The following is a 24,774-nucleotide window of genomic DNA, read 5'->3' on the forward strand; positions in this document are numbered from 1 at the left end:
ACTCAAATCCATACTGTTCAGCCACAAAGCCTGTACAGCTGAGATCCACCAAAAGTCCAGGAGCCTTGGTTCCCTGAGCCTGGAGTTTGGGATCAGACCCATGGAGGGACACACACACACACACACACACACACACTCACAAACATACACACACACACACACACACACACACACAGCCAATTCTAAGTCAAAGTCAGCAATCTACGTGCCACAAAGACAACCTATTACCAGTCATTTGCCAAAAGATTGATTAGTGACTCACTCATTTGCAAGTTTTATATAATTGCTAACAACCTGTCAGTACTAAAGAACTTTTTCAAACCTTAGCTTTATCATGTTCCACAGAAACACATATGCTGTAACCGTGATGATAGTCTTCTCAGATATACAGAAATGTTTGCTATTTAGATATGCTAAAAGTGGGAGGAAAGATTATAGGTAGTTAAGTCTACTTTAGACACCAAGAAAAATACCTTTTCATTTTCTGTGAAGTTTTTTTTTTTTTTTTGGTCGGCTGTGGGGCTTGAACTCTGGGCCTGGGCGCTGTCCTTCAGCTCTTCAGCTCAAGGCGAGCGCTCTACCACTTGAGCTACAGCACCACTTCCGGTTTTCTGGTGGTTTATTGGAGATAGGAGTCTCACGGTCTCTCCTGCCCGGGCTGGCTTTGAACCGCGATCCTCAGATCTCAGCCTCCTGAGTAGCTAGGACTACAGGCGTGAGCCACCAGCGCCCAGCTTGTGAAGTTTTTTTTTTTTCAGGGAAGGAGGGCCTGTGCATGCTGGACAGTGTAGTATTTAAGACCCCACCCAGAACTTTGTTTCTTTTTCTTTCTTTTTTTTTTTTTGTCGGTCATGGGGCTTGAACTCTGGGCCTGGGCGCTGTCCCTCAGCTCTCCAGCTCAAGGCGAGCACTCTACCACTTGAGCTACAGTGCAACTTCCGGTTTTCTGGTGGTTTACTGGAGATAGGAGTCTCACGGTCTCTCCTGTCTGGGCTGGCTTTGAACCGCGATCCTCAGATCTCAGCTTCCTGAGTAGCTAGGATTACAGGCGTGAGCCACCAGCGCCCGGCTAAGAACTTTGATTCTTTATTTGTTTATTTCTTTGGATAGGGTCTCATCATCTTTGCCTGGGATCTGCCTCAAACCTCGATCATTCTACCTCTACAACCCTCCTATCTGTACCTCCACTCAGCTGGGATTATTACAGCATGTTTAGACTCATGAACTTTCCCTCAGGCTAGCCTCAGACCTCGATCCTCCAAATTCCTACCTCTGGAGTTGCTAGAATCCCACGCTTGTGTCTGCCTGGTCTTTTTCCTGTTTTTTTTTTTTTTTTTTTTTTTAGACAGGCATTTAACTCAAGCTGGCCTCCAACTCCTGATCTTCCTGCCTCTGCCTTTCCAAGGACTGGAATGACAGGCATGTGCCACCATACGGGGCGGGGGGAGGGCACATTTCACTTTCAAATGTGGTTTTGTTGTACAGTGTTCATCCATCCATCACATTGGCTAGACGTGATCAGCACTACAAGGTAAACACAGGAGCCGATGCAGGTACAGGACTCATTTGTGGACACCACATTTCTCTCTCACTGGCTAAATTCTCCTGGTAGCATTTTCGGAAGTCGACAGTGGAAATAGAAATCGGAGTTTGCCCAATTCCCCTCGGCAGGTCCAGCCTACCGCACCCCACCCACTTCTGGCTCATACAGATGCACACACCACACAGCACTCATGCAAACTGCCCACACGTGCACCTCCCCCCCCGCATGTGTGTGAATAGTTGCACCTCGGCTGTGTGCATGCGTGGACACATGGCCCCCGCATCGGCGGGCGAGACACTGACCTGTCTGGAGATGACGAGCTTCCCCAGTGGCATGGGCACTCCATTTTCCGTCGCTATCCTCTTCAAGGTAGCAATGGCCTTTTCTTGGTTTCCAGATAGCACATCGTACCGCGCACTCTCCGGCAGCCACTGAGGAGGACAGGAGACACGGGTGTGGCTGCTTAGGGTGCCACCAAACATGCTGATCTATGAGAGGTCTCTAAGAGCAGGCACTCCAGGCACCTGGGGGCAAATGCTATCTTTTCCATTGTGTTCTATGGATTCCTGACCTGGGGTCAGTGACTTGATCTCTCTGCCTCCTTCACCTCTTCCTCCCTTCCTAACCTCACGGGCTTGTGGGGAGGATTGTGTGGCGATTGTTATGGTCATGGCTGTTGTCAGATTATTCAATGCTGCTTTCAGAGATGCAGGTGAGGATTGAATTGAAAGAACCACTCTCCACTCCAGCCCCCTCCCCCCCCCAAATCTCACCCAAGAGAAACGCTCCCTAACCTGGGCTCTGCCTCATTTCCTAACCTTTAAGCCTAAATGGGAGTCCCAACCCCAAGGGACCAGAGAGATACACTTCTTCCAAATAAAGCCATATTGAGCTATGAAATAGGTAGCCGGGAGTAGCTGAGAAAAGCATGGGCCTGGGATCAGAAAATCTGGTTCAAATTAAGAGGGGTGTGTGTGTGTGTGTTCTTGTTTGTTTTTTTTTTTGTCGGTCGTGGGGCTTGAACTCTGGGCCTGGGCGCTGTCCCTCAGCTCTTCAGCTCAAGGCGAGCGCTCTACCACTTGAGCTACAGCACCACTTCCAGTTTTCTAGTGGTTTATTGGAGATAGGAGTCTCACGGTCTTTCCTGCCCGGGCTGGCTTTGAACCGCGATCCTCAGATCTCAGCCTCCTGAGTAGCTAGGATTACAGGCGTGAGCCACTGGCGCCCGGCTTGTGTTCTTGGTTTTTGTTGTTGTTGTTTGTCTCTTTTCCTTCATGCCCTTTGACAGGTGTGTCACCTTCCTGGCCTGTTTCTTCCTCAATGACACAAGGATGTGGCAGACATGGCTAATGCCCATCAAAGTTCATGCTTCCCTTACCCAAGTACAGAACTGCCCTTGACTAGGGGCCACCTAGCTAGATTTCCCAGCTTCCCTTGCAGCTAGGTGGGGCCATGTGACTTGCTGCCACCAATGGCATGGAAGCAGGCAGGCTTATATAATCTCCATTTTCCTTTCCCAGGCAGTAATCTGCACATAGAAAACTCCAACTGTCCAGAGGATAGCAGTCATAACCTGGAAAGAAAACCTGGACACAGAATCCCACTTTCCCTGCCAGCAAGAAATAAAATTCTCTGTTAAAATACTAAGTTTGTGGAGCTGGGAAGGTGGCTCAGTGGTAGAATGTTTGCCTTGCATGCATGAGGCCCTGAGTTCGATTCCTCAGCACCACATAAGCAGAAAAAGCCACAAGTGGCACTGTGGCTAAAGTGACAGAGCACTAGCCTTGAGTTGCTAAAGTGGTAGAGCACTAGCCTTGAGCTGAAGATCTGAGAGGCAGCGCCCGGGCCCAGAAGTCAGGTCTCATGGCCTGCAAAAAAAAAACAAAAAAACCCAAAACCAAAAATATTGAGTTTGTGGCTTTATCTATTATAAGAACTGGTATTGCTGGGCGCTGTGGTGGCTCACACCTATAATCCTAGCTATTTAGGACACTGAGATCTGAGGACTGAGGTTTGAAGCCAGCCCAGACAAGAGAATGTATAAGACTCAAGTATCTCCAATTAAACAGCAAAAACCCAGAAGAGGAGCCATGGCTCAAGTAGTAGAGTTCCAGCCTTGAGCAAAAAAGCGAAGGGACAGTGCCAAGCCCTGAATTCAGGCCCTAGGCCTGACACCAAAAACAAAACAAAAAGCTTTTGTCATTCTAAGTGATACAGGGGCCTAATATCCCACCCCGCACTGCCAATGGGAAGAATGAACATCAGAACACATGCACAGAGCCTGTGGAACTGTTGAGCTCAGTAAATATGAATGCCTATTGTCCTCATTGGGAATTATTGTAATATTTTTCTGACGTGAGAACCATCCATTTATAGGCTTATTTGGAGCTTCACTCGCTGTAAAGTGTTTCATGCATGCGTTCTACACATGAAATGATGAATGTCTGGGGTGTGGTTTATGTGAGGCAGAGACAGAGCATTTGAGCTCCTGCCTGAAGTCCACTACTGAATCGTCTGTCATGTATCTATCCCTGTTTTACTCAAGCCGGTTTGAATTAGGTTTCTGTCACTTGGGACTCAAGGCTCCTAATGAATCCAATACAGTCGCATTAAGCATACATCTATCTTGCAATGAGGGGGTCAGTGTTTGCCTCATCTCCAGCTCTCTTTCCCAAAGCATCCATCTGAAGGGAAATCAAATATGCCTTGGCTTGTTTTCAGGTTAAAAGAAGTCATCTTAAGAGGAGGCTCTACATCCTGCAACCAAAACAGTGCACAGTGAAGGCCCAGGAAGGAGAGGCTCCAAGGATACCTACGAAGCACAGAACAGCAAAGAGGAGGAGCGGGACGGCCGAGAGGACCAGCAGCCAACGCCAGCCCAGGCTGGGCATCACGAACACAGCCAGGGCGACCTCGAACACTGTCCCGATGGCCCAAAAGACCTGCGCAGGAGAACAGGGCTCAGCATTAGAGGCTGGGGGAGCGTGGGCCACACAGTGAGCAATTTGCGGGGGGGGGTCACCGTGGATGAGAGAATCAGGTGAGAAAGGGGCCACTGGAGTTGGCAAAAGTCAGAGTGGCTGACCCTTTCCGACAGCCTGTACGATGGCCTGGTTGGCCCCTGGTGCTGCCCATCTCCCGAGCGTCCCGCCCACACCAGGTCTATTTTTCTTCAGCTGATCCGACAGCTCAGGACTCTTGGCTAGCATCTCCCAGGGAATTTCCAGTCTCTGGAAGCCCAGCCACCTCACCTCGATCAGCAAAATACACTTGGCTCTGGATTTCATGGGAAGAAATTCAGCATACAGTGTCACCCTAGGTGAACAAGGAGATAGAGAGGCTGTATAACTAATGTATGCACTAGTAGTAGTAAAGACATTTTGTTGTTGTTGTTGTTATCGTCGATCATGGGGCTCAAATTCAGCCCCTAGGTGCTGTCCCTAAGCTTTTCTGCTCAAGGCTAGCACTCTGTGAGCCACAGCTCCACGTCTGGTTTTCCAGTGATTCATTGGAGGTAAGAGTCTCATGGACTTTTCCTGCCCAGGCTGGTTTTGAACTGTGATCCTCAGATGTCAGCCTCCTGAGTAGCTAGGATTACAGGCGTGATCCATCAGCACCTGGCAGTAAATATATATTTTTTAAGTACATAATAAAATGTCAAGAATAACTTTCAGAAGTTGGGAACCAGTGAGTCATGATTGTAATCCTAGCATCTCCATAAACCCAGATCTCAGAATGATGGATGGAAGCCAGCTCGGGCAGGAAAGTCCATGAGATTCTTATTTCCAATTGGCCACGAAAAAATGTTGCAAGTGGCCTTGTAGCTCAAGTGGCAGAGTGCTAGCCTTGAGCAATAGGAACTCCGGGACTATGCCCCAAATTCAAGCCCTAGAACTAGCAAAACAAAACCAAAACCAAAAAATTCTTCTACCATGGACCTACCCTTATCCCTACTTCATGCTGTTAGTCAACCTAATGACAATCACGTTTGATTTGCAGACCTACTGTGTGCCAGGGAGTTTCACATCATTTGGTAGCATTTACAGGGAATGAGGCAGGTGATTATAACTTCCACTGTGTGTGTCTGTGTTTATAACTTCCACTGTGTGTGTCTGTGTGTCTGAGTGTCTATGTGTCTGTGTATCTTCCAGCTTCACCTTCATATCTGCATCTATGTCAGAAAAGCTGCTCTTGTCCAGGACTGTAAATCTAATAAGTTACAGACATAGAAGCAACCCTCAGATGCGTCCTTATTTGGATATGTTGCAGCTATAAACAAACAAACAAACAAATCTTTAAGCTCAACCTTTTGTGTCCACACAATTTCCTGAGGAGGGTTCTCTAAATAGAGTGTGAGTCAGAGGCTATGCTGTATTTTTAAGACTTTTGATATAGACTAGACCAGAAATTGCTCCGATTTCTACTCCTTCTGATACCTCTCTTCCCATACCATGAGCAATCTCTCTATCTAGACACCAAGACGCAGGGCAAATTGAAGAGATTTTTTAATACTTACCATGCCTGACTTCTTTGACATCTTATTCCCTTTTTCAAATGTCGTGCTTATATTATTTTTTAAATTAATCATATTAAAATGTGAGGCACATTGCCTTTCGCCCAACAAAACAAAATCCAACTACTCACGATGATGCAAAAAAAATGTCCCTAATATATTCTACGGACAAAGTTATTCCCATCCTCAGAGGTCAAGGATTTGTTTTTTGTTTTCTATAACCAAGGAAGTATTTGTGTGTGTTCCAACTTTATTGCCTCTTATTTTGGTTAGGAAGTATGGACCAGAGTGCATAGTCACTGCCAAGCAATTGAGGGAGGCCTAAGTGATCTTCCCTCCACCCCATGGCTTCTGCTCGCGCCCCCCAGAGCCACAGCTGTCAGCAGTTACTAAGCCACAACCCTAGGACCGCCTTCTATGTCCATCTCCAGAGGAGCTGGGATTATAGAGGTCAGCCACCATGCTGGGTCTCCCTGACTTCATTTTTTTTTTCTTTTTTGCCAGCCCTGGGACTTGAACTCAGGGCCTGGGCACTGTCCCTGAGCTTCTTTTTGCTCAAGGCTAGTACCTACCAGTTGAGCCATAGTGCCAGTTTTGGCTTTTTCTGTTTATGTGGTACTGAGGAATCGAACCCAGCGCTTCATGCATGCAAAGTGAGCACTCTACCACTGAGCCACCTTCCCAGCTCCATGACTGCATTCTTTTAATAACTGAACGATCCTCCTAATTAGGTTTTGCTTTTTACTTCCGGCAGTAGAGGGGGTGTTAGGCCAATGAGCTCCCTTCCCATAGCTTAGTACGCTCTTTCCCCTCTCCACAGCTAGCATGTGCCTTTCCAAGGCAACACTAGGCTCATGTAGTAAAAGCAGTAAATAATCAGCCGGTAAATAATCAGCCTCCAACCCCCTCTACCTTGGGATGGCACTTCTCTGGGGCAGCTACCACATATAAGGCAACAAGAGCCCCTTAAAGTGACCTTCTGGTCGGGACAGCAGCCATAAATCTAGTCCGCCATGATGAAGCCCCTGGCCCTCAGATCCACACCAGGGTGTCCGCCTTCTAGCCCCTTCTAGCCCCTCCTAGACCTCCTAGGTAATATAGGTCACCCCAGACAATAGCTGGTGCTTCTTCTCACTTCTCCCTGTGAGAAGGGGTCTTGCCAGCCCCTTTCCCCGCAATAAACCTTTTCTTTGTTCTTTGTACCTGGATGTCTGCGTGGTTTTTCTGGCAAAGCCTAAAATATTCTAACAGGGGGTCTGAATTTCAGGCCTCAGACTCTACCATTTGGCCATACTCTTGGCCCTTTCTGTTTAGCTTTATTTTTCAGATAGTATCTTTCTTTTTGCTTTGGGCCTGCCTAGAACAGCGATCCACCTACCTCCACTTCCCACCTAGCCAGGATTAAACAAGTGTGCACCACCCTACTTACTGGGCCCCGTAGATTATTTTTCAATGTCTTGCTGTTGCCATCTAGGCCACTCCCGCAAAACCTTTCCCTGCCATTGTTGGGCCCACATTCTCGGCTGTTATTTTCAGCTACTCATTATGAAAACAAGCTGCTTGATTTCCACCCAAAGGAATGGCAATTATTAACAATCAGGCGGATGGATAAAGGAATGAGCAATAATGAAATTAGCCATGCCAAGAAGCAGCTGATTCTGGAATAAATAAATCGCCTGGCAAATAAGCACATTTTTACAGCACAGGGCAATTGCAGAGTTGCATTTCATTCATGTGCTTGGAAAGAAGAAATGACCTGTGACTTTCATTTGTCATTTCTTTGGAGGAAAGAATGGAGTAAACATGGGTCTAGGGGGGTTGAAGGTGTCGCTCAAGAAGTAGAGCACCAGCTAATGAGTGAAAACAAGCATCAGACACTGGGTTCCAGTCCAGGTCTTGGACAAAACAAACAAACAAACATGGGTTTCTGAGCCAATCAGAGGCAGGTCTCAAAGGCAAGCCTTCCAAGTGTAGGTATGGTTTCAGTGGTAGAACACAAGCCCTGGGTGGGAAAAATCAAGGTTTTGGTGGAAAGCTACCTGGGGTATTAATTTCTTTCTTTTTTATTTTATTTTATTTTTTGGTGGGGGGGGGGGTCATGGGGCTTGAACTCTGGGCTTGGGCCCTGTCCCTCAGCTCTTCAGCTCAAGGCAAGCACTCTACCACTTGAGCCACAGCACCACTTCTGGTTTTCTGTTGGTTTATTGGAGATAAGAGTCTCACGGACTTTCCTGACTAGGCTGGCTTTGAACCACAATCCTCAGATCTCAGCCTCCCTGAGTAGCTAGGATTACAGGCGTGAGCCACTGGCACCAGGCTTAGGGTGTTATCTTCTTCTTCTCCTTCTTCTTCTCCTTCTTCTCCTTCTTCTCCTTCTTCTTCTTCTTCTTCTTCTGCTGCTGCTGCTGCTTTCTTATGCTTTATTTCTTTTTTTCATTAATTTCTTTACTTACTTAGGTGCTGAGGACGGAATCCAGGCCTTTAAGCCTGCTAAGTGTGCACTCTACCTACTGAGCCACACACACCCAGGGCTGGGTGGGTACTTAGCATCCCGACCAGCTAGCACTCAGATAGGGAAACCTTGTCAGCTGCTCTGCTGCTGCACATGGCGCCCTCTGCTGGAAGGAATATGCTATCTGTCCCGGTCAAATCTAGCTGTGAGCCGAAGCTTTTACTAGTTGCAAGATTAGATGGCAGAAGGCTTTGCTGTCTCAGATCCTGGCTGTCCACTGAAAGGCCTACAGGGCAGAGACAAGTAGGACTTGGCCTTGCTGGACTCACCAGCCCTGATCTCACCCATGGGTTGATGGAAGACTTAGGAAAGACTGCTCAGTTCCCCAGTTGCTGAACTTGGGAGCTAAAGAAATCATTGTCTTCAGCCATGATGGTTGTGACAGTTTATCACAAGGCAAAAAGCTGACCCCGCACTTCACCCTGTGGCTGTCTGACCTTAAGCAAGCAACCTAGGAGCCCTGAGCACCAGCTCCCGCATTGACCCGTGGGAATCGCGGGGTTGCAGTGGGCACTGTCGTTAGTAAATGTTATACTTGTTTTTTATCGCCACTGTGGATTCCTTAACTCTAGGGGAAAGACAGGAAGGAACATACAGAGCAAGGGGAGGAGGGACACGAGCAGAGGAATTGGCTTCCCATCACTAATACGATTTGTATTTACTTATTTATTTAGCCAGTCCTGGGGTTTGAACTCAGGACCTGGGCACTGTCGCTGAGCTTCTTTTGCTCAAGGTTAGCACTCTACCACTTGAACCACAGCACCACTTCCAGCTTTTTCTATTTATGTGGTACTGAGGAATCGAACCCAGGGCTTTGTGCATGCTAGGCAAGTACTCTACCACTAAGCCACATGCCCAGCCCCGTGATTTGTATTTACTGATGCCAAAATCACGGCAACTTTTATATAAGGTTCAGGTGTGTCCCCGAAGATCTTTCATCTCACAGCAAAGTCTTCAGAGGGTGGAAATTTAACCCAATTCTGTGTCTAGAAGTGAGAGCTTTGGGGAGGTGGTTAGAGTTAGATAAGGTCCCCTAGTGGGAGCCTCCCATGTTGGAACCCCGGTAGATGCAGAAAAAGAAGCAGAGAAGCTGGGTGCTTGGACCCCAGCCTGTGATTAACTACTTGGGAGGCAGAGATCAGAGGATCAAGGTTTGAGACTAGCACAGGGAAAAAAAGAAAAGCTCCTAAGACTCCATCTCAATTAAACACACATACCACACACACACACACACACACACACACACACACACACACACACACACACAGAGCCAGAAGTGGAGCTATGGCTCAAGTGGTAGAATGCTAACATTAAGCAAAACAGCTCAGGGAAAGCCCCCAGGCCCCTAGTTCAAACCCCAAGACCAGCAAAAATAAAAATTAAAAAATAAATCAACCTTCATTAGCAAGGGAAAAGAGACTAATACACTCACAGAGACTTCCAGATATTACTGAGTTTTTTTTTTTAAGCTACACAGAACAATCTTATTCAGATGGTGTGGGGAGCAGCTATGATTGGGTAAAGCTATTCTAAATGAATGGGAATGCTTAATTGCATTGAATTGCATAAAATATCTCCAACTAAGTGCCTCCCAATAATGAACATTGGGGAGTCATTTTTATAACTAATAAGAACGTTGTCTAATTAAGACATAATTGTTTTTATGTAAAGTGCTAAAGAGCAGGCAGTCTCTGGGGTGGCTAAGTATTTCTTCTGTAATTTTGCGTGCAGTTTTTGTTTGCCCTGGGTTTTGTTTGAGCTGGGCCATGGAGTCATGAAGGGACAGGGTTTGCAGACTCAAATCGTAGCTTAACTGGATCTCCACTACTCACACCTGTAACCCTAGCTACTCAGGAGACTAAGGTCTAGGGATTGAGGTTCAAAGCCAGCCTGGGCAGGAAAGTGTGTGAGACTCTTAGCTCCAATTAACCAGTAAACAGCCAGAAGGGATGCTGTGGCTCAAGTGGTTACTGTTATGACCTGTGTGTTATGGTTACGTTAGAGATGTCAACCTTGCTCTCATAGTTCACTGTAGCTTCTAATGCAGCCCCACAGAGCCTCCCCTGAGTCGCCAAAGCCGTGAGGAATGAGAGCATCTCCTGGTAACTATGGGACATTCTGCAGAAAACCCAAAGGACACTCAGGCCCCTTTCATAAAACTACAGCATTTGTGCAGTCTACGCGCACCCTCCTGTTCTTTCTTTTTTCTTTTTTTTTTTTTTTGTTGGTTATGGGGCTTGAACTCTGGGCCTGGGCGCTGTCCCTGAGCTCTTCAGCTCAAGGCGGGCGCTCTACCACTTGAGCCACAGCGTTACTTCCAGGTTTCTGAGATAAGAGTCTCATGGACTTTCCTGCCCAGGCTGGCTTTGAACCTGGATCCTCAGATCTCAGCCTCCTGAGTAGCTGGGATGACAGGCGTGAGCCACCAGCACCCAGCTTTTCTTTCCTTCCCTTCCTTCCTTCCTTCCTTCCTTCCTTCCTGCCTTCCTTCCTTCCTTCCTTCCTTCCTTCCTTCCTTCCATCCATCTGTCCTTCCTTCCTTCCTTCCTTCCTTCCTTCCTTCCTTCCTTCCTTCCTTCCTTCCTTCCTTCCTTCCTTCTCTCTCTTTCTTTTTGATCAGTCATGAGGCTTGAACTCATCCCCTGGGCATTGTCCCTGAGCAATTTGGCTCAAGGCTAGCAGTTTACCACTTTGAGCCACAGCACCACTTCTGGCTTTTTCAGTGGTTCATCGGAAATAAGAGTCTCATGGACTTTCCTGCTTGGTCTGGCTTTGTGGCACAATCCTCCTATCTCAGCCTCTTGAGTAGTAGCATGACAGGCGTGAACACCAGCACCTGGCTTGGTCTGTGTTGGCTTTTGAACCTGTGCATAGAGAAGGTTGACCAGTTGCCTGCCTGCATGTGTACCTGGCTGGAGGGTGAAAGCGGGGCATTTACTTACGACTGGGGGACTCCTCCGATCCCAAAGCCCACCAGGCCTCGGAGCACCAGGATCCAGCTGTACACGGGTGCAAATGCACTGAGGACACCGTAGTAGAGGGTCCAGAGGACGCTGATCTTCAGCCCCTGCAGGAAGGGAGATCCCAGTCACAGGTTCCTCCAGGGCCCTGCACCACCTGACTCTCCTGTAGGGTCTGGCAAACAGCTGGCACCAGACTGGCACTAGGCTCGAGCTGCCTGAGGTGTGGCTGGAATCCAGCTGACCACAGGAGCTGTGCCACATGGGGGCCACCAGTATCATGTCAGGGTCAAATGTAGCCTGCTGGCCAGGAGAATGGTAGGAAACCATGGGCAGCCCCTCTGCCCAGAAGCCCTCCCTATTGGAGATGGATGGACATCCCAACCAATCAGCTGCATTCTGCAGGAGAATTCACTTCTACCTCCAAGGTCACAGTGAAGGTCACACGCAGCTGTGGAGGCAGAGGCGCGTGCATCTTTACGTTACTTAATACTACCTCGGTGGGTTCCACACAGGCTTGGCCAGTGCTGGGAATAACAACAGAACTCTTTCTCAGTGCCAAGAACTTTCTGGGCAAAGCTGTTTCCCCTTAAGCATAGCCCCTGGAGAGGCTGCTTTCTCCCACTTTGGGATGAACACGCTGAGACACCGGGGAGAGGCCTGCGAGGGAGAAGCTGGGATTGGAACTGGTCTGCCTCAGAGCCCAGGCCGTCTCCTGGCAAAGACGGAGCAGCCCCCTGGCTGATGCGAGTGACTTGTAGGAAGGAATCCAAGGCGGGCTGGGCAGTCCCCGGAGATGGAGGAGTGTGAGATGAGGGCTCTGAAATACTGCAATTTGGCTTCGGAGAGTATTTTTCACCCTTTGTCAATCTTGCCAGTGATGGCTTGGTTTGGGTCCTTCCTTCTCTGTCTGGGAGGTATATTCTGCATCCTCAGTTTCTACCAAGGAGGGGCCCTTTTTCCTAGTTGTCACAGCCCAAAATGTGTCTAGACACGGCCAAACATCCCCCTCCTCATTCTTCTAGAAGATGTAAATGCAGCCATATTCCACAGGAGTTATGTCTTTACCAAAAACCCCCACTCCAGCTGGGGCGCTGGAGGCTCATGCCTGTCACTCTAGCTACTCAGGAAGCTGAGATCTGAGGATCACGGATCAAAGCCAGCCCAGGCAGGAAAGTCTGTGAGACTCTTATCTCCAATGAACCACCAGAAAACCAAAAGTGGAGCTGTGGCTCAAAGTGGTAGAGTGCTAGCCTTGAGCAAAAAAAGCTCAGAGACAGCACCCAGGCCCTGAGTTCAAGCCCCGGGACCGGCAACACACACACACACACACACACACACACACACACACACACACACACACACACACACACACACACAGCTTTTTAAAGTGCAGGCTTCCATTGCTCCTCTTTACGTTTTCCTAGGCACAGAGAGAGGAGCGACCATCCTGGATGGCAGAATACTCACTCTTCCTAGGACAGTCAGGGCCCTTGGCTATAAGTAAACTGGGAACATTCATCAGTAGAGTCAGCTGCTGGTGTGAAAGGGACAGGAAATAGCAGCCTGGAAGTCTTTATTACGGATCTGTGATGAACCAGGTACTGCATCGGGCCCGGGACCATTTTAGAGAACAAGACAGGTTTGGCCTCTTTCTTCAGTGTGTAGCAATCATTCCACATTGTAGACCCCGTGCCCAGGGCAGACATCACTAATCCATCACAGCACCATTCCAAGAGGTTTTTTCTGGCTCTTCAAATCCATGTTTCTACTTTTTGTGACAGTTGGGAAATGTTGTATCCCCTTTAAAAGACTCCTATGTTGTTCCATAGCTGGTGGCACTATTCTGGGAGGTTCTGGAAACTTTAGTGAGTGAGATCTAGCTGGAGGGAGTCACTGGGAGCGGGTGTGTGTGTCAAGGCTTTCAAACTCATCCCTCACCGGGTTCCTTCAGTTAGCTTCCTAACAGCAGGGGGATTAGTCTCCTCCATCGTCCTCTTCCTCTCCCCTCTCCCTCCTCCCCCTTTCTGTCCCCTCCTCCTCCTCTCCCCAGCTCCCTCCTCCCTCCTTCTTTTTGTTCCTTCTTCCCTTCTTTCTCCTCCTTCTCCTCCCTCTCCTCCCCCTTCCTCCTCTCCCCTTTTCCTCCTTCTATTCCCTACCCCATCCTTACGACAGAGCCAGGACCGGGACCCGAACCCTGTGAGACCAGAAGCTAAAACAAGTCCTCCTCCCCACTTTCTAAAGTTGTCTGTGTCCGTGAGGGTAAAAACTGACCAAATTACTGAGTGATTAGAAGAGGCACAGAAGCCTCCGGTGCCCTTTAGTCTGGGAAATGTAGTTAATGGTAGCTATTCTAACCTCCTCTGGTATCAATAAGGAAACTGAGGCCCAAAAAGAACTTACTGCTTCACGGTCAAGAATCCCTTCCTCCCTCTCTCCCTCCTTTTATTTCTTTATGTTTTTTGTTCATTGTGGGACTTGAACCCAGGACCTGGATGCTATCCCTGAGCTCTTTTGCTCAAGGCTATCATTCTACCACTTTGAGCCACAGCTCAACTTCCAGTTTTCTGGTGGTTAAATGGAGATAAAGAGCCTCACAGACTTTCTTGCCCAGGCTGGCTTTGAACCACAATCCTCCTGTCTCAGCCTCCGGAGTAGCTAGGATTACCGATGTGAGCCACCAGCACCAGGCTCTTTTATTTCTTTTCTTGATTTTTTTTTTTTTGAGCCAGTACTGTGCTTGAACTAAGGTCTCACACTCTCTTGGCTTTTCCACTCAAGGCTGGTGCTCTACCACTTGAGCTACATTTCCACTTCCAGCTTTTTGCTGATTAATTGGCGATAGAGTGTCTCGGACATGTCTTCCTGGGAAGGTTTTGAATCTCGATCTTCAGATCTCAGCCTCTTAAATAGCTAAGATTCTATCCCTGGGGCATGTGCACCAGGCTCTTTTCCTACTTTTTGATTCGGGGTCTCTCGGTACAGGCTGGCCTCAAACTCTCAACCCTCCTGCCTGTGTCTTCTGAGTGCTGGTCTTACAGGTGTTCACCACCACAGTGGTGGCGGCCCCACGATGGAGTGGGAAGGCAGCTGGGCGAGGTGGGGGTGGGGTAAGCCAGCAGATAGCAGATACAAGCCGTCTACAGCTGCCAGCTGCGCACGGGGGCCCTGCCTCTCCATCTGGCTGCGCTGCCACCCTTCAGGTGCCCCAGGAAGGCCTGAGGATGTCCAGGGGACCCCAGCTGGCCCAGGAGCATCATCTTGACCCTGAGATGTCCATCCTTGGGCCCCGGCGGTGGGGGGGGGGGACCCGGAGCGCATGCGCCTTGGGAGGAGGTTGCCTTACTGTTTTCCTGCCGTACTGGTCTGAGATGTTACCCCAGAGCGTGGAGCTGGACATCATGCCTACGAAGACCACCTGGGGGTGCAAAGAGAGAGAGACGTGACGTCATGCTGCCCACCGGTGACATCACACATCCTGCCCCGTGACGTCACACCCAGGAATGAGGAGGTACCTATATTTGCCGCTGGAGGGGGGGGGGCCCAGGCGTGGACCCTGGTTTTATGATTTGGGGTTTGGGTTTGGGTGGTACCAGGGCTTGAACTCATGGCATCCCAACTAGCTTGGCTTGCTGGCCCACAGCTTCTAGCTCTGGAGGTGGTTGCTGGCTACTTGGAGACAGCATCTCTTGGACTTTTTCCTGTCTGGATTTCTAACCTTAATCCTCTGTGTTTTGTTGTAGAAGACACTCAAGGTATTCCCAACAGTTATCAACAGCAACAATAATAATAATACCTTCATTCTCCTCTAGTTAACAATTGCTATCTCTAGCCGGGCGCTGGTGGCTCACGCCTGTAATCCTAGCTACTCAGGAGGCTGAGATCTGAGGATGGCGGTTCAAAGCCAGCCCAGGCAGGAGAGACGGTGAGATCATGAGACTCCTATCTCCAATAAACCACCAGAAAACTGGAAGTGGCGCTGTAGCTCAAGTGGTAGAGCGCTCGCCTTGAGCTGAAGAGCTGAGGGACAGCGCCCAGGCCCAGAGTTCAAGCCCCACGACTGACAAAAAAAAAAAACAACAATTGCTATCTCTGCCGCCAGCCAGGCTGTGTGACCATGAGGGAGTGGCTCAACCTCTCTGTGCCTCATGTTTCTCAGTTAGCGGGAGACCCACCTCCACAGGCCCACTGTAGACTAGGCAATGCATATTGTTTCTACAACCTGGCTTAAGCCCTTGGCCTTGCAGGAACTCACTAAGTATTTGCTTTGGAGCGATCTTCACGCTGGCCTGGTGGTTTCCGTCCCATTTAGAAAGTCCATCCCCTAGCAAAAAAGCAGGGGGCTCGGCCCTGTCCTCCGCTCGGCCCTCAGTCCCGACCTCAACACCAAGTACTATTTCTCAGCACCTGCAACGTGCCAGCTCTGTACTGGCTTTGGCTTTGATCTTCCACCCACCCCTGGGTGAGAGGAGCGAGCTGAGGGGGCGGGGTCCCTGTAGGAGGGGTCCACGGTGGATGTCTGGGGGTCCCCATACTGGACCTCTGAATGGGGCAGTGTCTGCCGTGAACCAGCCAGGAGATGGGAGTTAGGGGAGGGAGCGACTACAGGAAGTCCCGCCCAGGGGACCAGGGACATCCTTCAAGGCTACCCAGAGGACCAGAAGTGGACACCGCCACACCAGGCCGCCTTACCGAGGTCAGCAGCGCCACCTGCCAGCTGGGCAGCTGCCACTCGCAGTGCAGCTGTGGTGCCAGGACGCTGAGGATCATCATCTCCATGGCATCCGCCATCTGCAGGGGGCAAGGAGGCGGGTGAGGCCCTGAGTTCAAATCCCAGTACCACCCTGTGCTGGGGACAGCCGAGCGGGGCTCCCTCCAGTGGTCAAAGACCTGAATTGCCATGCAGGGATCCACAGAGACAGGGAATGTTTACTCTATTTTTCCCATACTTAACAATAACAAGGCTAGGAAGGTGGCTCCGTGGTACAGTGCTTGCCTAGCATGCATGAAGCCCTGGGTTCGATTCCTCAGTACCCACATACACAGAAAAAGCTGGAAGTGGCACTGTGGCTCAAGTGGCAGAGTGCTAGCCTTGAGCAAAACCAGCTCAGGGACAGTGCCTAGGCCCTGAGTTTAAGCCCCAGGACTGGCAAAAAAAAAAAAGTTTCTTCCCTTTTCTCTGATGTAAATAAACACTAATTTGTTTTGGGATGGTGGGTTGCCTGTGTAGAAGTCTCTGGATATTTAACAAGCATGATTTTTTTTTTTAAAACTGGGGAAAAGTGAAGGAAGGGGTGAGGTCATCCAAAAAAAATAAATGTATTCATTATCTGATTTATGAAATGACAACCCTCCTGTATAGTAATAACTAATAACAATAAATAAGTAAAGCATATTAAAACACACTAGAAAGCCCTAGTAACTAAGTATCTTTTCAGGACTAGACAGAATAATATAAACTAGAGTTTAAAAGCAGACTGGAGAAGCTGGACACCGGTGGCTCACACCTGTAATCCTAGCTACTCAGGAGGCTGCGATCTGAGAATGGAGGTTCAAAGCCAGCCAGGACAAGAAAGTCCCATGAGACTCTGATCTCCAGTTCATCACCAGGAAGAAGAAAAAATGAAGAACGGAAATGGATCTGTGGTTCACGCGGTAGAGCGCTAGCCTTGAGCACAGAGAAGCTCAGGGACAGTGCCCAGGCCCTGAGTTCAAACCCCAGGACTGGCACAAAACAAAAACAACAGACTGGAGCAAGAAATCATAGATAGGGAGAAATGATAATCCATTTGGAAAAATGATTCGCATGCTTCCTCATACCAGTAAACGGAGATCAGGCCCCGCCATGTAGAGATCTGAGTTAGGTCTGGAGATCTCCTTAAAGCCAAAGATAAATTGTCTTTTGTGGTGGTGGTGTGGGGAGGACGGGGGGGCAGATTCCTGAACCTTGCATGGAAACCCATTTGAGCCACATGAGGGGGGCCCTGGAGACATACTCCCCCAAATACTTGCCCAAGCCAAGCCGGTGAGGACAGACAGCTTCCACTGGAATTTTCCAAACCCAATTGCTTCCACTGCGTCTTCCACCATGAAGGTATCTGAGAAGGAGAGGGGCCAGGGAAGTGGGACCTGTGTGCTTCCCTAACGGTCTGAGCTGTGTCTAGTCCCGACCTGATCCTGGAAGTGCCTTTCAGAATGTCTATCAAGCGCTTAAATGAGTTGTGATACACACACACACACACACACACACACACACACACACACACACGATGAAATAAGAACCAACTGTTAAAAAGAATGTGCCAGAAGGCGTGCTGGCTCACACCTGTAATCCTAACCACTTGGGAGACAAAGATTGGGAGGATCACGAGGCCAACCCAAATAAAAAGGCATGCAAGAGCACATCTCAACGTGCATAAATGCATGCCCCAGCGCGTGCTTGCACACGTGTGTGACTGATGCGTGGGGTCAAAGGCCAAGAGGACGTCCACAGGCCATGGGCGAGGTGGCTTGTCTTTGAGAATAACGCTTGTCTTCCCACTTCTGGATGTTTCTATAACTTCTGAGTGTTTTACAAGAAACATCTTCCTCTCAGGCTGAGGTAAACAGCCTGACACATGTGCCAGGGGGCATGCTGAAGAAAACGCGGCGGCCAGAGAGTGCGGTGTGCTGGACTGTGTGCAGGAGCCGAGGCACAGACAAACTTGTGAAGTCTGGAGATCACTACCATCATCACCACCACCACCATCACCATCACCACCATCACCACCACCACCATCATCATCACCATCACCACCACCACCATCATCATCACCATCACCATCACCATCACCATCATCACCATCACCACCACCACCATCATCATCACCATCACCACCACCACCATCATCATCACCATCACCACCACCACCATCACCATCACTACCATCACCATCATCACCACCATCATCACCACCACCACCATCACCATCACCACCACCACCATCATCATCACCATCACCACCACCACCATCATCATCACCATCACCACCACCACCATCATCATCACCATCACCACCACCACCATCATCATCACCATCACCACCACCACCATCATCATCACCATCACCACCACCACCATCATCATCACCATCACCACCACCACCATCACCATCACCACCATCACCATCATCACCACCACCACCATCACCATCACCACCATCACCACCATCACCACCATCATCACCACCACCATCACCATCACCACCATCACCACCATCATCACCATCACCACCATCATCACCATCACCACCACCATCACCACCATCACCATCACTACCATCACCAGCACCAGCACCATCTTCACGCTCTGTCCTCAGCCAAGTGTGTGGTGACGCTGTCTGGCAGGGATTGTGACACAGCCCAGCCCGCTGCACTAAGCGGCACCCCCATTTCCAGTGTCACCCCGGGGAGCCCTCTGCGCCCTCCCCGCACCCCTTCATGCCAGCTGACGGAGGCCCCCGGGGAGCGGGCTGGGCGTGCGGGCCCCTCACCATCCGTGGGGTTGGCGAACTCCCTGGGCACGGCGGCCCCGTCGTCCAGTTCCACTGCCTCGAGGCCTGCGCGGACGCCCTCGATCTGGACCTCATGCTCCCCCGAGGCCGCGTCCTCCTCCGACCTCGCGCTCTCCCCAGTGCGCCGGAACTTCACCACCCTGCGGGGGACAGCGTGGCCCATCAGCATGGCCAGCATGGCCAGCACGGACAGCCTGGTCAGCATGGCCAGCATGGCCAGCATGGCTAGCCTGGTGAGCACAGTTAGCATGGTCAGCATGACCCCCATGGTGAGCATGGTCAGTATGGCAGTCATGGTCAGCATGGCTAGCACAGTCAGCATGGTCAGCATGGCCAGCATGGTCAGCACAGTGAGAATGGTGAGCATGGTGAGCATGGTCAGCATGGTAATCATGGTCAGCATGGTGAAAATGGTCAGCATGGTCAACTTAGCCAGCATGGTCAGCATGGCCAGCATGGCCAACTTAGCCAGCATGATCAGCATGGCCAGCATGGTCAGCATGGCAGTCATGATCAGTATGGTGAGCACGGTCAGCATGGTCAGCATGACCAGCATAGTCAGCATGGTCAGTGTGGTCAGCATGGCCAGCATGGCCAGATGGCCCAGGCCCCCAGCTCAGGTGAGCGGCCATTTGGTGGAGTTGGGGCTGGGGGAGACTGGCGCTTCCACTGCATGTGGGTGAGGGGTATGTGGAGGACGTTGTCGAGGCTGAGCATCAAGGGCTGCCACGCGCGGCGGGGCATGTTGCTCAGTTCCTTGCACGGCCGTGCACAGCCGTGCACGTGAAGGGGTGTTTGTTTTGGGCCCGAGCGCAGCTCAGCATTGGCGCCAGGCCTGGCATCACCGTGGGGACATGGTCTGAGATGACACCCAGGGGCCACTCCCTGTGACCACCCCAGAGCAGGCCGCCGCAGACCGAGGCGGCTGCCAGGGTGGACAGACACCGAGGTCACCACTGGAGTGGACTGGCCCCACAGTCATTGCATGGAACCACTCAGCATGAGGCCGCTTGCTGTGGGAAACCCCGCCCCTGCCCCGGCCTCCACTCCTCCGTCTGCACGCCCAGGAAGGAACAACTGGGCATCTCTGGCCAGTTGTGGGGCTTGAACTCTGGGCCTGGGCGCTGTTCTTCAGCTCTTCAGCTCAAGGCTAGCACTCTACCACCTGAGCCATAGCGCCATTTCCAGCTTTCTGGTGGTTCATTGGAGATAAGAGTCTCATGAACTTTCCTGCCCAGGCCGGCTTTGAACTGCGATCCTCAGATCTCAGCCTCCTGAGTAGCTAGGATTACAGGTGTGAGCCACCAGCTCCCAGTCTCAAGAACTTTTATGCCCAGGCTGGTCTCAAAGGGCAATCCTCCTGATCTCCACCTCACAAATACTAGGATTACAGGCGTGTGCCACCCTGCCCAGTGGAAAACCTCTAATCCAAGATTGTGTTCTGTTCCCTGTCCTCCAAGAATCCATCTGAATTCTAGAATTTTTCTATTGGTGCAAAAAAAATTTTTTTAATGAGATATGGGTTTGTGAGTTGAAATCCTCATACTTCCTGCCCCAGAAAATAAATTGAATAAAAGAGAACAAGACACACTGTGCTGACACTGCAGGGACCCTGGGCCTCTGAAAAGCCCTGGATGGTGGCTGAGGCTTTAAGTCTAGAATTGGCTCAGTTAGGGACCGCGTGAAATTGGTCCCAGTAATATGACAGGGAAGAACTGGGTTCCCCGACCCCTAAATCAGAAACATAAATTTCCAGGTTGGGAACACAGAGAATTACTAGGAGACAGAAGGCTGCTGACATACTTTATCAATGAAGGGAAGCTGGATGGATCGGCCTGGACTCTGAGGAGTGCATGGTGGAGAGCCTTGACTGGGGCCTGGTGAACTTCCTCTGCCAACACTGAAATCTGTCTCTCTCTCTTTTTTTTTGGCAGGTAATGTGTGGTCTTTCCCAGGTTTATTGCTTTGCTGGTAATTGACTAGAGACCAGCACAGGTAGGCCAGGTTCCAGTCCAAGTGCTGCCTGGTACGGGTTGTAGACTGATACACTCAGACTTTAGTTTGTTGCACGGGGTCACTGCATCTTGGCTTTTATTCGTTGATTTATTTATCAGGAGTGCTGGGGTTTTGAACTCAGGGCTTCACTCTTGCTAGGCAGGTGCGCTCCTGTTTCAGTCATTCCTCCAGTTCTGGTTAGTTGGAGAATAGGATCTTGGGTTTGTTTTTTGTTTTTGTTTTGTTTTGGCCCAGGCGGGTGCAGACTCTGATCCTCCTATTTGCTATGGTCACCAGTGCTAGGATGGCAGGTGTGATGCACACCACATCAGGCTTTTCTTCTGTTGAGAATGTCTTGAATTTTTTTTTTTTTGCCTTAGCTGGCCTTGAACCATGATCCTTCAGATCTCAGCCTCCCAAGAAGCTAGGATCCTGTGAGCCACCGTGCTGGGTTTAACCGTCACATTTTTTTTTTTTTCCGGTATGCTCATTTCTCACATGAAGACACAGGCTGGAAACTTGCCCATGGCCACACAGCTTGCCTAAGATCCCACAAAGGCTCTACTAGGTTGTGGCAAACCCATAGTCCCAACTCCCAGCCCCCCATCCCTCCGGGTTGTTATTTGAGCTGGGTGTCGCCAGGAGATGGGCGTAGCCATGTGCTGGGTGGGTGTGGCTGGGAGGTGGGCGTGGCTAAATTGCAGGCATGGCTAGGCACTGAGCGTAGCCACGTGCTGGTGGGCGTGGCTGGGCGTGGCTAAATAGCAGGCGTGGCTATGCGGTGGGCGTGGCTAGGCGGTGGGCGTGGCTAAGTGGAGGTGGAGTTCTGATGGAGGAGAAACTGCCTCTGAGTCTTGGGTCTAACAATGGAGTTTGGCGTTGGTGGCGAGGGCTTCGCTATCTGCATGAACGACAGCGATGTCTGTTTCGGGGGTTCTTGGCCTCTGGGCTCTGGAAGTCGGTTGCCTGTGGTTCGTGCAACGCGGGCGGTGGTGTCCTGCAGGTGTGGAGCTGCCCTCCGACACCCTCTGTCTTGATCTTGGTCCTTTGTTAAATGTGACTTTGAGGAGATAGCTTAGCACTCGCAGGGCCTGGGGTTTTGTTTTGGGGCAGTACTGGAACTCGAACTCAAGACCTCTCATTTGCTAGATAGGGGCTCTACCATTCAAGCCACCATTCCACTCCCACCAGCTTCTGCCATCATCATCATCATCATCATCATCATCATTTATTATTGTCGGTTGTGGGGCCTGAACTCAGGACCTGGGCACTGCCTCTGATCTTCTTTTTTTCAGAGTTAGTGCTTTACCACTTGAGCCACATCGCCACTTCAGGATTTTTGTTCCCTGTTTTATGTGGTACTGAGGAATCAAACCCAGGTCTTCATGCATGCTAGGCAAGCACTCTACCACTGAGTCACATTCCCAGTCCCCAGACCATGTTTGAATCAATTGGATTCCTAAAAATATCAATGATATGAGCCAAGATTTGCTAAGGGTGTGTGTGTGGAGGGGAGCTTAATATGAAATAAAAAGCAAATAGCACTGCCATATGTTAATATATAAGGGTGCAAGCAGGCTGGCTCTCCTCACACTTATTTCTTGGCATCTGTTGTATGTATTTTTTATATATAGCTTATACCTTACCAAAATAGTTAGGAACATTTCTTTTACATAATTTTGCTATTTAAAGTAGAGAATAACTTAAGGAAATAGATGTCAACATAAAGATCTTACATGTACCATCAGCCCCTTACCTTAGCACCTTTGACTTAATTAGGGTAGTCTGTTATGTTTTTATTTTTTTGTTGTGGTTGGTACTAGGGTTTGAACTCAGGGCATCATAGTTAATATGTAGGGACTCTACTACTTGAGCCACACCTCCAGCCCTTTTTTGCTCTCATTTTTTGTCTGTAATGGGGCTTGAACTCTGGGCCTGGGTGCTGTCCCTGGGCTCTTCAGCTTAAAGTGAGGGCTCTACCACTTGAGCCACAGTGCCATTTCCAGTTTTCTGGTGGTTAACTGAAGATTAGAGTCTCATGGACTTTCCTGCCCAGGCTGGCTTTGAACCACAATCCTCAGATCTCAGCCTCCTGAATAACTAGGATTATAGGCATGAGCCACCAATGGCTGGCTACTCTCATTATTATTATTTTTTTTTTTTTGGTCCAGTTGTGGGGCCTGTACTCTGGGCCTGGACGCTGTCCCTCAGCTCTTCAGCTCAAGGCTAGCACTCTACCACTTGAGCCACAGCACTACTTCTGGTTTTTCCTTTTTTGCTTATGTGGTGCTGAGGAATCGAACCCATGGACTCATGCATGCAAGGCAAGTGCTATACCACTGAGCCACCTTCCCAGACCTATTATTATTATTATTACCAGGCTTGGGGCTTTAACTCAGGGCCTGAACACTGTCCCTGAACTTCTTTCATTCAAGGTTAGCACTCTACCACTTGAGCCACAGTGCCACTTCCGGCTTTTTCTGTTTATGTGGTACTGAGGAATCGAACCCAGGGCTGTATGCATGCTAGGCAAGCACTCTAGCCTCTCATTACTATTTTTTTTTTTTGGGGGGGGGTCTGGTCATGGGGTCTGAACTCTGGGCCTGGGCGCTGTCTCTTAGCTCTTCAGCTCAAGGCTAGTGCTCTACCACTTGAGCCACAGCACCACTTCCGGCTTTTTTCTTTTTGCTTATGTGGTGCTGAGGAATTGAACCAGGGCCTCAGGCATGCAAGGCAAGCGCTCTACCACTGAGCCACCTTCCCAGCCCCCCTCTCATTATTTTTTAATGAAGGTCTTGCTTCTTGACTAGAATTGGGCCTGGACTTCAATCTTCCTATTTTTCACTTCCTACCGTCACTGAGATGACAGGTGTGTGCTGTTATGCTCAGCTTCTTCCATAGAAATGGAGTCTCAGTCTTTTCTGCCTGGGCTGGCTTGAACCTGAGTACTCCCAATCCCCTTTTCCCCATAGCTAGGATGAGAGGCATGCGTCACAGCACTCAGCTACTGGTTGAGAAGGAGGTCTTGTATGGATGCTTGGGCTGGCCCAGACCTGGAGCCACAGTCCTCTCAATCTCAGCCTTCAAAGTGGCTAGGATTAAAGGGGTTTTTGGTTTGTTTGCTTTGCTTGAGGCTGGACTTCTATCCTCCAAACTATAAACTCTGTAGCTTAGACGAGTACACCTTTGTTGAGATGGGGGAGGGGGTGGGCAGTCTCGCTAACTTGCCCAGGCTGGCCTCAAACCACAATCTCCCCAATTTCTACCACCTGATTGCAGATAGGTGCCACCATACCCAGTCCTTGCTTAAGATATGTAGATAAGGAAGTTTAAAAGAACAAAATGTGGATTCACTTATTTATTGGCTTAATTCTGGTGCTACTAGGTTTGGATCTCAGGGCTTCCCAGTTTTCTGTCTTTTCACCTGAGCTTCTGGAATTCTGTTCCTTGAGTTCACAAATCTATCACAGGAACAGGAAGCTTAAATGGAGCTGATTTCCACAAGATTGAACTTCAGAGTCCTGCGTGAGGACAGATGGTCCACCATGGTTGGGGAGGGGGAGAGAGGGAGGAGTCCACTTATGGTGAGCATCTGACTTTGGTGTGAACCACCTGAGCCACACTCTTCAGTAGTTGTGTGACCCTGGGAGAGTTATTTCACCTTTCTCAATCTCTGTTTCCCCAGTATAAAAGGGAGA

The 24,774-nt window shown here is 49.8% G+C and overlaps 1 protein-coding gene across 1 annotated transcript in view; it reads right to left on the minus strand.

The window, feature by feature from the left end:
* LOC122102678 (SV2 related protein) overlaps positions 1 to 24,774 on the minus strand; it is a 40,183-nt gene that overhangs the window by 11,217 nt on the left and 4,192 nt on the right. The window contains exons 2-9 of the mRNA XM_042673414.1: positions 19,061 to 19,221; positions 17,541 to 17,626; positions 16,221 to 16,319; positions 14,875 to 14,946; positions 11,511 to 11,635; positions 4,795 to 4,858; positions 4,360 to 4,485; positions 1,846 to 1,974 (exon numbers count right to left, since the gene is read on the minus strand). Of these exons, the coding sequence (XP_042529348.1) occupies positions 1,846 to 1,974; positions 4,360 to 4,485; positions 4,795 to 4,858; positions 11,511 to 11,635; positions 14,875 to 14,946; positions 16,221 to 16,319; positions 17,541 to 17,626; positions 19,061 to 19,221 (862 nt within the window). The remainder of the gene's footprint in view (positions 1 to 1,845; positions 1,975 to 4,359; positions 4,486 to 4,794; positions 4,859 to 11,510; positions 11,636 to 14,874; positions 14,947 to 16,220; positions 16,320 to 17,540; positions 17,627 to 19,060; positions 19,222 to 24,774) is intronic.

Source organism: Dipodomys spectabilis, unplaced genomic scaffold (genome assembly GCF_019054845.1).
Source record: "Dipodomys spectabilis isolate Male_0828 unplaced genomic scaffold, ASM1905484v1 ptg000826l, whole genome shotgun sequence".
Classification (NCBI taxonomy): domain Eukaryota; kingdom Metazoa; phylum Chordata; class Mammalia; order Rodentia; family Heteromyidae; genus Dipodomys; species Dipodomys spectabilis.